General features: G+C 44.0%; 1 protein-coding gene across 1 annotated transcript; it reads left to right on the top strand.

Moving 5' to 3' along the window:
- The first annotated feature begins 467 nt into the window (after positions 1-467).
- PICK1 (protein interacting with PRKCA 1) lies at positions 468-14,010 on the top strand. Its single transcript, XM_056846228.1, has 13 exons — positions 468-545; positions 1,885-1,978; positions 2,896-3,007; positions 3,495-3,623; positions 3,733-3,799; positions 4,180-4,269; positions 5,107-5,160; positions 5,741-5,803; positions 6,717-6,850; positions 8,535-8,627; positions 10,353-10,403; positions 11,972-12,116; positions 13,615-14,010. The coding sequence occupies exons 2-13, from the start codon at positions 1,938-1,940 to the stop codon at positions 13,866-13,868; spliced, it is 1,233 nt and encodes a 410-aa protein (XP_056702206.1). The 5' UTR covers positions 468-545; positions 1,885-1,937; the 3' UTR covers positions 13,869-14,010.
- Positions 14,011-14,378: the final 368 nt, after the last annotated feature.

Raw genomic sequence — 14,378 nt, 5'->3', positions numbered from 1 at the left:
GTTAGTCTTTAAGGTGCTACTGGGCTCTTGCCCTTTTCTACTACTGTGACCTTGTGGCATTAGAATAATGCAACAGCACAATTCCCAGGGTTGTGCTCTGACTTATCGGCCTGTGATCCTTCACTGCAATTTTCCTCCCCGCCCTACTTCGCTCCCCCGCCTTTTCCTCCCTCACCTTCCCCCTCCCCACTTACTGGGAGACGCCTAGGCCCCGCCCATCCTGCCCCTCCACTCCCCCCGTCATTGTGACGTCGGCGCGCTCCATCTCTGTTAGCGCACCAGCCCGCTTTCTCTTCCCCTACCCGATCACACCTGCACTGGTAATATCGCGAGAAATGAATCAATTAGCGGATTCCTTTCCCCCCTCGATCCGTCACCGCCGAGGAGGCGGGACTAGGCGGGCGCTGTAGGCGGCGCCTTCCGGCCAGGTTTGGTACTGACGTGGAGGATCCAGCGGGGGGGGGGGGCTCTGAGTGACAGGTGGAGAAGGAGAGAAGACCCGAGGCAGGTGGACGCGGATGCTGAGCTCGAGCCAGGCGCTTCCGGTGAGGGAGAGGGCAGGCAAATACCCCCCCTTTCTGAGGTGGGTGTGGAGATAAAAGCTGCTCTCTCTTTTAGGATGGGGGAGGAAAAGGGGGTCCCCAGGGCTAGCTGCCTTATTGCCCCCAATCCGACTTAGGGCCATCCAGCCTTGCCACAAAAGGAGGAACCAGTCTGCCTGCATCTCTTCCTCCTTAAACAAACTGACCCAAGTTTGCCCAGTCCTCAGTGACAGCTGACTCCTGTGGGGCTTCTTTGTCCAAAGGTGCCATGGGGGGTGGGGGCAAAACCAGCCTGGCCTCTCTTTTGGCTCGGTGTGCAGAAATCAGTAGGTCGGGCTTTTCACAGCATGCAGTTAAGCATGAGCGTCCACATTTTCATCTTGCCCTTCCTCCAAGAAACTCTGGGCAGCATGCTTGTTTCTCCCCATATAAACTTGGAAGAAACGAACTGTTAAATCAAACGTGTGTTCTAGTATGTTTTCCATTTGATTTCTACACACTGCCATTGGGGAAAAATTAAACCACTCACAAAAACCGTTTTTGATATTGAATGTACACTGGTATGACCATCTTAACCTGGTATTACATGCCTGCAGGTACATTAATGTGCATAAAAATCTGAAGTAGGAACAGAGTTTTGAATCCCTTTTCCTGCTTTTTGGATCATATTGTGAAGCTGCTGTTTGGTGTTAGCTGCATCCAGGTATGAAATGGGGCTAACCAGCCAGTCAGATCTGGTTTTGATGTTGTTTTGAATGCTGGAATTAAGAAGTACAATGTGTATTTCAGGGTATGACATTGTATTTACCTAAAGTGAGACTTATGTATTCTAGAGCCCTTATCCAACACATAAATGTATGTGTGTGTAAAGTCCGTCAAGTCACAGCTGACGTATGGCAACCTTGTAAGGTTTTCAAGGCCAGAGACTCACAGAGGTGGTTTGCCATTGCCTTCCCCTGTACAATAACCTGGAATTCCTTGGTGGTTTCCCATCCAATTACTAACCAGGGCCAACCCTGCTTAACTTCTGAGATCTGATGAGATCAGGCTAGCCTGCGCCCCCCACGTCAGGGCCAGAAATCTTAACAGGTGGTCACTAATATTGATTTCCTAAATGACTACTATTTCTTCCTTCTATAGAATATTGAACAAAAAATCTGTTTGGGTAGGTGAGAAGTTTATTTCTGTGTTTCACGTTGTGCAGGGAGTGGGTTTGTGTTGAAGCAGGTTCCTTCGTAAAAGCCAGGACTCTGGCATATGCAAGAAAAACAAACACCAATTGATGTTCTGCATTTATGAGATGTATTTACCAATACTGATTATAGGCTTTTCTCGTTTCTAGGTAGTTCAGGGTAATCAGCACCTCCCACGAGTGGGCTTCAGTCAGTTGGAACAATGTTTACCGACTTGGACTTTGACATTGAGGAGGATAAACTGTAAGTGCTTCACTCCCCCTGACTTCTTTTTCTACCAATGGTACAAAAAAGACTTGTTCAAATAAGGCGTTATTACTGCCAGCCTTGCATACTTGTGGACAACGCACCTTCACAGCAACTGTCCTCATATTGGAAAATGGTAGAAATAAGACACTGAAAAATAAGCTATTGTAGCATGTCCTTTGAGAGTCAGATTTAGGGCTGGTTTACAAATTGTGTTTAAGGATTGATTCAGTTGATGCAGAATTTCTATGTGCTTGGATTGGCTGAGTGCTTGAGAGTCATGTGTATCATTCCACAAATAGCAGTTATAGTCATCATGAGCTATATGTGAACTTTATAGTTGTTCGTTCAGACTCTGCATCTCTAGATCTTAATAGCTGATAGGGGTGGTATACTTCAAGTCCTGATATGGGGGATGAGCAAAAGCTTTTCAGCATATCCTAATTGTTTACAAGAAGGCTTGATGCACCACTGAAACTTCTTAACAACGGTGAACCTTTCAATAATAGCTCTTCAATAATAATATTCAAATTACCCAGTATGGCTGCTATCCTGAGTATACTTACATGGGAGAAATCCCATTGAACTCTGTGGGATTTGCTTCTCAATAAATAAGTGTAATAGTGCACTTTCAAAATAGTATCTGTAAAAAAAATTCTATTTTTTATTTATGCCCTGCTATTCTCCTCAGTGGGGACCTAAAGTGGCTTGCTGTGTCATTCCTCCCCCTCCCAAATGGCTTCAAAACTTCTGGAAATTTTATATCTCTGTGTGTGACCCTTGTTGCCAAAGGAATGAGCATTTTACATAATATGGGTTTTAACATGTATAACATTTGTGGTTTAAAAAAATATATGTTAGAACAGTTGTTGATAGCAATTTTAATGTGTTTGTATGCCTCTGTTTCATTGTAGGGGTATTCCCACTGTGCCCGGGACAGTGACATTGAAGAAAGACAGCCAGAATCTGATAGGCATCAGCATAGGGGGAGGAGCCCAGTACTGTCCTTGCCTTTATATTGTTCAGGTTGGTACTTGTGGGAGAAGAGCATATGGCCTTTGGAAAGGAAAAGTAGCAGTTGCACACAGGGTAACACTGAACCTGGCAGTTTTGAAGACAGATTGGAGTTCATGTTGGTGCTGGAACTCTGCCAGTAACAGTCCTTCATGTAAATACAAAAAAAGCCTCTGTGTGCCTTTGTCTGCTCTAGGACAGCTTCAGTGATGGCTCTGCTCGTGGCTTAGTCCAAGCATAATGGGATTGGGGGGTCCTACCAGTTTTTCTGCTAGTGAAAGAGGGAGAAATTGCCACTTTTGATCAATGAAAAGGCTTTGCCAGGGACTATGGGACCCACATGGGCAAAAGCCACCCAGGACAGGGCAATGAAGAAGGGAATTGAGCCAGAAGCAAAATAGCTGGTAGGATCCAGCCCCATATATGCACTTAGTTACTGCTTATTTCCTTCTTTCACTTGTTCCTACTTCTACCTTCTGTTATGTGTTGACTTACTTAGGTGTTTGATAACACTCCTTCGGCTCTGGATGAAACTTTGGCAGCAGGGGATGAAATCACAGGGGTGAACGGGAAGTCGGTCAAAGGGAAAACCAAAGTGGAAGTGGCCAAAATGATACAGGTGGTGAAGGTGAGAGGAAGTGGTTATTGGAGTGCAAAGCATGCTTTGCTGCTCTCTCCACAAAAGCAGGTCCTTTTTCTCAATTCCGGAATGATAGCTCTGGTTTCTGCTGTTCCAGGGAGAAGTGACAATTCACTACAACAAACTCCAGGCTGACCCAAAGCAGGGCAAGACCTTGGATATTGGTATGTCATGCTGGTTTCGTTTTCCCCTGTTCTGAAGTTTCTGTGATGTTCTCTCTGATCAGCCAAGTTACGGTTTTCCTCTGAGCTGGGTTCATTCTAGGGAGGGGCTGTGGCTCATTGGTAGAGCATCTGCTTGGCATGCAGAAGGTCCCAGGTTCAATCCCCAGCATCTCCAGTTAAAGGGACTAGGCGAGTAGGTGATGTGAAAGACCCCTGCCTGAGACCCTGGAGAGCTGCTGCCGGTCAGAGTAGACAATATTGTCTTTGATGGACCAAGGGTCTGATTCAGTATAAGGCAGCTTCATGTGTTCATAAGTCCGAGCATTTTGCTGCATGGGGGTTGCAATGATCCTGCTTGTGTGTTCTTTCCTGGAATACAGTGCTGAAGAAAGTAAAACACCGCCTGGTGGAGAACATGAGTTCAGGGACAGCAGATGCTCTGGGGCTGAGCCGAGCCATCCTCTGCAATGGTAAGAAGGAGCTTTGGGGTTTGGTTGGTCTTTGCTGCCAAGGACTCTGTCAGCATTTCCTACATTTACAAAGTGTGCATTCTCCTCAAATCAGTCTGCGGTTTAGCATCTGTACTTGTCTCATAATATTGTGGGACTGAAAGCTTTACAAAGTCTTTGAAAGGATTATTGATACGTCTTGAAGTGTTTGAACACAAACATGGGCAAAGTATTTTACTATGTTCTTTTGTTGCCTGGCTGACACTAATGTCCTGAAGATTGGCTCATTTGTCAGAATCGACTGGTGCAGTCTGCTTTGCAGGCACATTGTTGTGATGCTCCTTGTTAGTTTTCTGCTTCTGTTCTTGGGTCCGTGGACTAATCTGCGGAGGTCTGATGTGTGGGAGGTCTCTTCTGTTTTGAGTCTGTAGTTGTCAGTCAGTATTATGACATTTTCAGTATTTAATTGCTGCCTCCATGCAGTGCTATAAAAGCAGGTGTTTGCAATTTTTCGGTATTGTGCCGTTGTAGAAATCTCAGCAGCAGTGTGTACAACACCTGTGTGGAGGTGGCCATTGAAATTTTGCGGGTCTCTCACTGAGTAGTGCGTTTTTAACAATTTTTCTTTGTACTCATTATGAAGCGGGCTGCCCCTCTCTGCACAGGATATGCACCTGCAGTTTCAAGATTGCCTTTAGAGTCCTTGTTTCCCTCCTTAGCTTTAATGAGCCTTCATAAGATGCATGGACAACTGAAACCCTGTCTAATGAATCTTGCCTGGAATTGTATAGGGCTGCCTGTCTTCCTGGATATAACTCATCTGCCCTTTCTCCCCTCCACCCCCCGCCCTCTTTCTAGATGGGCTGGTGAAGAGATTGGAAGAGCTGGAGAGGACTGCAGAACTCTACAAAGGTAAATCATTTGTATTTCAGGGCCTTAAGCAGTTCTATGAACTTAAGCAGATCATGAGAGGGAGGGCATCTTGGCCATCTTCTGGGCATGGAGTAGGGGTCATTGGGGGTGTGGTGGGGAGGTAATTGTGAAATTCCTGCATTGTGCAGGGGGTTGGACTAGATAACCCTGGTGGTCCCTTCCAACTCTATGGTCCTATGAAATCCAGCCTCTTTCCATCTTGGGCTCTGCAATCTAGGAAGGGATTGTTTATTTATTTTGTCTCAGGGCTCATATCTAGGATTTTTTCAGGGTTTAGATGTACCGCATGAGCACACCTGATCCCCAGAGTACCCACACTTGCAGGTCTTCAGCCCAGGGTTGCTTCCCTTGTGTGCACATTATAGGCTAAGGCAATATAGAGAAACCAGCATGAGCTTCAGCTTTAATACGATCCAGAACCCATCAGTGTCATGTCCATGGCCACATTATGACCTTGTTTCTTCTCCCCAGCATCTAATTTGGTGCTAAAGCGAGAGAATCTCCCATGTAGATATCTCCTAATTGAATGATTATTGTGCTTTTTAAAACCCCTCTCTAGGCATGATGGAGTATACAAAAAGTCTTCTCAGAGCATTCTTTGAACTGTCTCAGACTCACAGAGGTAAACATTCACTCTCTACCACTATATTTGACACTGTTCTCTGATCAACAGACAGATTTTACATGGTTTATAAAAAGAGTGCTTTTGAGCCTGTCTCCTGCTGTTGGTCTGTTTTTATGAAAGATAGAAATAAAGTTTTAAATAAGCTTGTATTAGAGTTTTGAATCCATTGATGGCTGTGCAGGAATGTGCAATTGCATTTCAAATTTCCTGCAGGTTTTTTTGTCATCTGTGAACAAGTGCATCCTGTCAGAAACAGACTTTTAGTCCTTGATCCAACATTTTGTCCACTGAGTTCTGCACACCTGGCAATAGCTTTTTCACATTTTAACCTCTCCTCCCTATATAGACATGATTTTGTGTGTGTATATGTGTGGGAAGACCCTTGTAAGTTTCTCAATGCAGATTTTCTTCACTGTTCCCCTTCTCTGCTCTCAAGTAAAACTGTTAAGCCTGTGAAGTTCAGCCATACTAGGACATCACCACTCTTCTCTTTTGCTGCTGCTCTGGAGTGGGGAAGGGTTTTTTCCCTCTTCAAAAAGGCATATACGTTTGCCTACACTGATGTGTAGTAAAACCTTAAAAAGAAACCTGACAAGGCCTCAGTGAAACTGACAAGCCTTCCCTGTCCTAATCAGTTATACTGAAACGCAGAGGACAATGAAGAAAATGGTGAAGAGAAATACTAAGAGGCTAGGATTACATCTGAATCGCATTGCAAGGCAGTATTGGCCAGTATCTAGGGAAGGCAAGTGGGGGAGTATCTGCCATATTGGTTGGAAGGGCGTGGCAACATTTAAAGTGGAAACATGAATCAAGGGAATATTTCCAAGTGGTAATTAAAAGCACTTGAAAATGTACATGTGATATCAGCTACAGTCTTTCATTTGTATGTTTTGCTGTCTTTGCTCAGCATTTGGGGATGTTTTCTCAGTCATTGGTGTACGAGAGCCTCAGCCTGCTGCCAGTGAAGCATTTGTGAAATTTGCAGACGCTCATCGCAGCATTGAGAAATTTGGAATCCGCCTGCTAAAAACTATCAAACCGGTAAATGAACAGACCACAGGAATAAATAAGTATTGGGGGAAGGCAGAAAGAAGACTTTTCTTTTAGCAGTTGTCTCTCTTGAATGTGTCCAGAATAGCTCAAAATAAGACTTTATGGAAAAGCTCTCTTGGATAGAAAAAGTTCTAAAATCTATTCAAATATAGTAATGTGTACAGCCCCCATAACTTCACTGGAAAACTCATACATACATATATGTCTGAGATATTTTACAGCCGTGGAAGCAGCAGTGCAGGTGCAGCTGAGGGCTTACAATCTCCCAGACAGGGCAAAAGTAGAATGATGCAGTTAGGCTTGTAAAGAGAAGACCAAGGAGTGTTGATATGCATGGTCCAGGGCCTTATTTGGCTTATTTTCCTACTCATTCCCCTACTTATCTCTCAGCTAGCCTGGCACTGGTAGAGGGGGCCATACAGGTAGTGGGGAACAAAAAAAGAGCCTGCAATTCATGGGCCTCAAATGACTTAGGCTCAGACTGACCATATGGAAATGGCAGGGTTAATTAAACGTGTGTTTGGATTGGTGAAGTGAACCGCAACAGGGCCGGTGAGCAAGAGCCCTCACAGAATTACCCACAAATGTGACATCAGGCCCATATAGCGAGAAAGTGACATCTGTCTCATCATAAAACATCCAATGCATGCAATTTGAATATCTGATATTTGAATTGTGTTGCAAGAATTATCAGAAATGTAGATGTCCACCATTCACATCCAATTTTGAGATTGCTAAACTTGTGTTCTGAAGATCCAGTAGAGCAAGAGGGCAACCAAGGCGATTAAGTGGTTGGAGCACCTTTCCTGTAAGGGAAGGCTGGAGAGTTTGAGACTGTGCAATCTAGAGAAGATGGCTAAAGGGGAGGGGGGACACATGATAGAGGTTTATGAAGTTATGCATGGTGTGGAGAAAATGGATGGAGAGAGCTTTTTCTCCCTCTCTCATAATAACAGGACTTGGGGACACAGACAAAAGGAAATGCTTCTTTACTCAATCAGTAATTAAACTATAGAATTCACTGCTAATGGGTGTAGTGATGGCCACAAATGAAGACAGCTTTAAAATTGGGTTACAGTGCAATCCTAAGCAGAGTTACTCCAGTCTAAGCCTATTGAAATCAGTAGGCTTAGACTAGAGTAACTTGTTTTAGAATAGCACCGTAAAACAGATTAATAGAGGGTACATCCATCACTAGCCACGGTAATAAAGAAACTTCCATGTTCAAAGGCAGCAGACCTCTGAATACCAGTGCTAGAAGGCAGAATCTGGGGAAAGCCTTGATCTCTTTGCCCTGCTGGTTGGCTGCAATATGAAACATCATGCTGCACTAGATGGACCATGGTGTCATCCAGCAGGCTGTACTTATGTTATTATGTAAATAAACTGCTCTGCTTTGCATTATTTTTACTTTTTTAAAAATTTAAGGTTTATTGATTTTCATATATAACAATAGAAAAACAAAAATTCACATAACAACTTCACACCACCTTAACATCATCATTCCAATGTTGGTACACTCGTAATTGCTCTACGGTATTGTATACATAGTCAATGCAGTAGGAGTGAAAGGCAAACCTAATCCAATGTTACACCTAAAATCTAAAGTTTATAAGATGGACCATATTTGAAGTATTATTTTTATTTTTTCACCACTGTCTTTTCCTTACAGATGCTGACTGATCTGAATACTTACCTTAACAAAGCCATTCCTGATACGCGACTAACCATCAAGAAGTATTTGGATGTCAAATTTGAGTATTTGGTGAGCTGTTCTCTTTTGTTTTTTATAATAGCAGGGTTAAATTGTTTGTTAGAAAATGTGAAGATTTGAAATTAGCTCCAGTCATGGAATTTTCAAGGTGATTTAAATGTTTCTCTTGGGTGGTCTGCTTTGATTTAAACATCCCAAGCTTTTCTTTTTTTATAGCTTAGTTTAGCCGACTAGAGTCGTGAGTAAAAGTCTCAAAACATTGATCCATCTCACATGAAATAGTGACTGGTGGCAGGTGCCCTTTAGGAAGTGAACAAGGAGCAGAGAGAAGGATCGGTGATAATGTATGTTCACCTCCAGTTGCTGGAAATGGTAGGCCAGGAAAACGTAAAAGTGAATGTACATTTCATGGAGGTTGCCTAACTACCGCCAGATAGAATAACCCAAGCCACTGGGGGGAAACTGGAACATCAGTGTACCAGCTCGTGAAATGAACAGTTTGTGCGTTAGGATTGCGGTGGCGTTTGTAGCTAACTGTTAGGAGTTGGGTAGGGCACTGCTTCTTTCAGTGCTGAATATGTGAGAACTACTCAAATGCCTTCACCATGCAAAGATAACTTGTTTCAAATTATCTTTTTGCTAGTGGTGGGATATGGCGGTGCCCCACTGTTACGTGTGGACCATGCAGGTCAAAGGTGCCATGTAATGTTGTATTTGAGGTACAAATTAAAAAATGCTGCAGGGGGATGTTTCTTCAGCATACGAGTTTGCCTTTCTCTGGTCTTGCCATGCCATAACAGCATAAATGTTGGAAGTAAAAGGCGAACTTAAACTAAGGAATAGATCACGATGGGCACAATGTTAGTCTGTCTATAGCAGTAGAAACGTCCTTTGGAGGACGTTGATTCATAGGGTCGCCATGAGTCAGCAAAGACTTGACGGCACTACACACACACCAGTAGAAAAGAGCCAAGGGTCCAGGAGCACCTTAAAGACTAACAAAATTTCTGGCAGGGTATGAGCTTTCGTGAGTTACAGCTCACTTTTTCAGATACTAAACTAACTCAAACTAAGCAATGTTTCTTTTTATTCTGATCTTAGTTTAATTTCTTTCCCTCCCTTGCCTTTCAACAACTTTGTCTTGGGGGGATATTTTGCAGTACTGCTTCCTTCTGCAATGTTTACTACTTGCTAACCCTTGTCTGTTGTTGTTATCCTGTGGCCATGATTGACGTTGAAAAAGCACCATCTGTCTCACCTCATCATACACCCTCGCAGACGCTGCCATTTCCTTATTCATTGAATCTTGTCAGCTTAATGCAATTCCTTTACTAGTATATGAAAGGCTGGAGATTTTTTTGTAATTCTTGATTTCTCCAGAGTATAACTTCCTTTCCCAAGCTGCCTTTATGGGTGCTATCATAATAAGCCTCTCACTCTTCCTGGCATGGAATAAAGGCTTTATGTACAAAGTAATAATGGTCCAGTTAGTCTTAATTTTACTTCTCAAGTGCCTTCATGCTGTAGTTGCAATGCTGCTAATGCTGTGTGGCGCTTGAGATAGCAGTTACTTGTTTGTTAACAGCTCTCTGTTCCACTCTTTGGCCAAAACCTGAATGCTGTTCGGTTACCTGAATTTTTTAATGCAACAAGCAACTAATGCAAAAACAGCAATGAATTCCTGGACACTCATCTAGAGCAATCCCATGTCCACTCTTTATCTGTTTGGGTGCTAGGGGTCTGTTTTAATGTTGGACATTTCTTATTCTTTGGCAGTCTTACTGTCTCAAGGTGAAGGAGATGGATGACGAAGAATACAGCTGTATTGTAAGTACTGAGGTTCTGGTTTCCCAGCTGCTTCCTAAAGAGTCCTATAAAAAGCCTGCTGGATCAGATCAGTGGTCCGTCAACTCCAGCATCACCTCTCACACTTTGGACAACCAGTTGTCCTGGATGGCCAAAACACAGGGCAAAGAGGCTGAGGCTTTCTCCTGACGTTGCTTCCCAGCATTCATAGGCAGGCTTAGTAGCTCGCCTGACATCGCAGACTTAAGCATAAGGGTGGGTGAACAGCGAGCAGGCCCACCAAAATTTTCAGTTTATTCTTTTGAATCTTGCATTATCGCGTAAGTTGTTACCATTCGTGGCACCTTATAAAATGCCTACTTTTTTTTCCTGATTAAAATGGTGCATCAGAAGAACCCGCTGTAAGAACTAAAATCAGAACACAATTTAAGCACTTTGGTTAGTTGGCTTTAAAATGCTTAATCCATAAACGAATATAGTTTGTTTTAAATTTATTTTAAAATTGTAGCTGTGTATACTGAGTTCCATGGGTCCCTAGAGGCAACAAACAGCCACATATGAACATTATCAAACCAAATCTGAGTAATCTAAACAATGCTAGTAATATACATCTACATATCTGTGAAATGGGGTTTGAAGTCTCATTTTATCCTAACCCTAGTTCTGTATCACATATCCTGCAGTGCCATATGCCAGTTCTTTTTCCTGGATGACATAGAAATGGCAGTCATGTGTTCCAGCTTCCATTATCCTGACTCACTGTGAAATCCCACAGACATTGGCAATTCAAGTTTTATTTAGATCAATTAAAGCCCCATCTTGGTCACTTGGCAGCCACTATATAGAGCTTGAGTACATCCAGCGGTCAAGCAGAAATACTTTCTGTAGTTCCTCATTCCCTCTGATAGTGATCATATCCTCCAGCACATGGTCCCATTAGACCGGAAGCCATATCATGCGGTCACTATTACAAAGGGGTTACGTTTGAGGAGTGCTGCTCTCAGGGCCTTTTTGGCCTCTGGGAAAGGGTTTATTTTAAGGGTGACGAACTTCAGGTTCACAGTAGGCATTGCCTGCCTTTTCTCTTTTAAAAACTGGATTTGGCTAGGAGAACTGGGGAAAAATACAGGGAAAGAAAAATGCAGGGATCAGAATTTCAGTCACAGGTTTTCATGTGTTATGTTTAAAGTCCCTGGCAGTAACTGTATGCATCAATCTTTTTAAAATTATGGAGTAAACATGTGTTTCCCTGAAATGGGCTAGAAGAGCTGACATCCATACCTGATTTATGGTACTCAAAACATCTGCGTTTTGATCCCTTTTACCATGAGACCGGCCTTCTGACAGAGCTCTGGTTGAAACTCTAGCTGCCCTGCCTTCCTGCTTCTCAGCCTCTGCTCATTCCTCAGCAGAAGCTTCCGCAGAGTTCATGGCTTTTAACGTTAGGCTGTCAGCCAGCCAGTGTGACAGCGCTTGATCATGTGGGGAGCTGAAGTTTCCAGGGGCACATCAGAGGGGAAATGAAGCCACATGTTAAGCCACTGTAGAGTTATGATCAATGGCTATAGTAATTATGATGCTTTGGGCAGGCGCTGGGAGAGCCTCTATACCGGGTCGGCACGGGGAATTATGAGTATCGCTTAATCCTGCGCTGCCGCCAGGAGGCACGGACACGCTTTGCCAAGATAAGGAAAGACGTGCTAGAGAAGATGGAGCTGCTGGACCAGAAACATGGTGAGTGGGGTCGCCCTCCCACTAGGTCCAAAAGGTAGCTTGTAGATTCCACTGCAACAAAGACTGACCTGCCTTTTAAACATACTGGGCCTGCAAGTGGGGGGGGGGGGATAACCAGGTCCTCTACAACTGAAAATTCCCCTTGCCGTTCAAGCACATTTGTACTTTCACTTGGAGTTGAACTGGCAATCTTCCCCTCCCATTGAAGTCTGTTGGCAGTTGTTTAGCCATTTGGATGCCATTGCTGCAATGTAGGGATGGATTGCTGGTGAGCCAACATCCAGATGTTTTACAAGTATCCAGGAGTACCGTGACGGTACAGAAGAGGGTTTGAATACTTAGGTAGTCAACTGGGTCCTGAACCAAGCCTCCCTTGGTGACATTTCAGCCCTTGTTGAAACTTACTTGCCTGCCTCTGCTGTAATGGGAACAGAATGTTAGGAGCCAGCGTGGTGTAGTGGTTAAGAGCGGTGGTTTGCAGCAGTGGAGTCTGATCTGGAGAACCGGGTTTGATTCCCCATTCCTCCACATGAGTGGCAGAGGCTAATCTGGTGAACTGGATTTATTTCCCCCACTCCTACACATGAAGCCAGTTGGGTGACCTTGGGCAAATTACAGCTCTGTTAGAGCTCTCTCAGCCTCACCTACCTCACAGGGTGTCTGTTGTGGGGAGGGGAAGGGAAGGTGATTGTAAGCCAGTTTGAGTCTCCCTTAAGTGGTAGAGAAAGTTGGCATATAAAAACCAGCTCTTCTTCTTCTTCTAAAGTCAATGGAAGTAGAAAAGCAATGGAAAATGGGTTAATAGGCTTGGAACATTATGAGAATTCAAGTGATAGAAGGCATGAGGAAAGAGTTGAGTTGGAAAAATGTGTACCATGGGAAGGGAGCTCCCCTAGGTGGAGCTAGAAGCCAATGATAGCGCACTTTGGTATGGGTGTTGATTTTTTAAGAGCTTTAGTGAAATTGGATAGCATGGAGATAGGATATGCTTATGTTGGAGGACGGGGAGAGAGCTGCATCAGGGGACATACTTTCAAAATCTTGTATACCATCGTAATCTTACATGTTAGAGCTGTATTAAAATGAAATGTTTGGTATTGGGACTTTCTTGTATTTGGATTTCTGCATATAGCTCTCTCCTGCACGCAGCAATGGACCTTATTCAGGTCTAAAAATACTTGCTGACTCTTCCTGGCTGAACCGATCCATTCTGGATGCCTCCCTCTACAGCCATAAATTGTTTTGAAGCACTTTCCCTTGATTTTTAGTAGAAGATCTTATTTTCAAGTATGTTTGGGCTTTGGATCACAATCTTTGGTGTGCTTGTTATTGCATGGGGTTAGAAAATAATAGATTTTGAGCTATAAGCCAGACTGCTTAACTCAGATATTTGACTAGTATTAAGGTTGATGTGGCGGCAGGCTCACGCATCAGACTGTTCAACTGGGGAGGGGGTGTTGTCTGCCGCTCGCCGTAATCATGGCTTTCCTCCTCACAGTGCAAGACATCGTATTCCAGCTCCAACGCTTTGTTTCCACATTCTCCAAGTACTATGACGACTGCTACGCTGTCTTGCGAGATGCAGATGTCTTCCCCATCGAAGTGGATCTGGCACGTACCACTCTGAGTTATGGCCAGAAAGATGTCTTCACAGATGGAGCGGAGGAGGAGGAGGAGGAGGAAGGAGGAGGAGGTGGGGAAGGCAACAGAAAGGAGGAAGAGAATGGCGAGAAACTCATCGACGATGCATGAGCTCATGGACTTGGTGAGGTGGGAAAATCACCACAGAGGACTTATAAATTCTATTTCTCTAGACTCCTTGTCCACAGTGACTTTTCTGTCTGAAAAAGCCCAGCCAGGGAGTTGAGAACCTGCTTTGGATGTGGGCGCTTGGGGATGGCTTGTTCTCCAAGTGCTTGATAGCAGTCCCACTTCTAAAACAATTCCCCTCTTCCATGTCTGCCTGAATGATCTTTTCCCCCAAATCCCATCGCCCATCTCTGAAGCTGAGAGGAGGGAGTTGACTACATGATAGCACTTTTCAGCCCTCATCCTAGTGTGGCACCCTACACCAAGGGACCGCCATTTGAGTGTGCAGGACACACGCTACCACTAGCCTATTCCCCTGATGTTTTATTTAATGTGATCATCCTTGTCTTCACTCGTGTTAGCTAGGTTCAGTGGTAAGATCACTTCAGGCTCCCCTTCAAGGAGGGGGAGAACAGCGGAGAGCGTTTGGTTTGTTCCTCCCCCTCTTTTAAT

The sequence above is a fragment of the Euleptes europaea genome, chromosome 3, assembly GCF_029931775.1.
Source record: "Euleptes europaea isolate rEulEur1 chromosome 3, rEulEur1.hap1, whole genome shotgun sequence".
Classification (NCBI taxonomy): Eukaryota; Metazoa; Chordata; class Lepidosauria; order Squamata; family Sphaerodactylidae; genus Euleptes; species Euleptes europaea.
The sequence above is the reverse complement of the archived record's forward strand: the minus strand, read 5'-3'. Positions and strand labels throughout refer to the sequence as shown.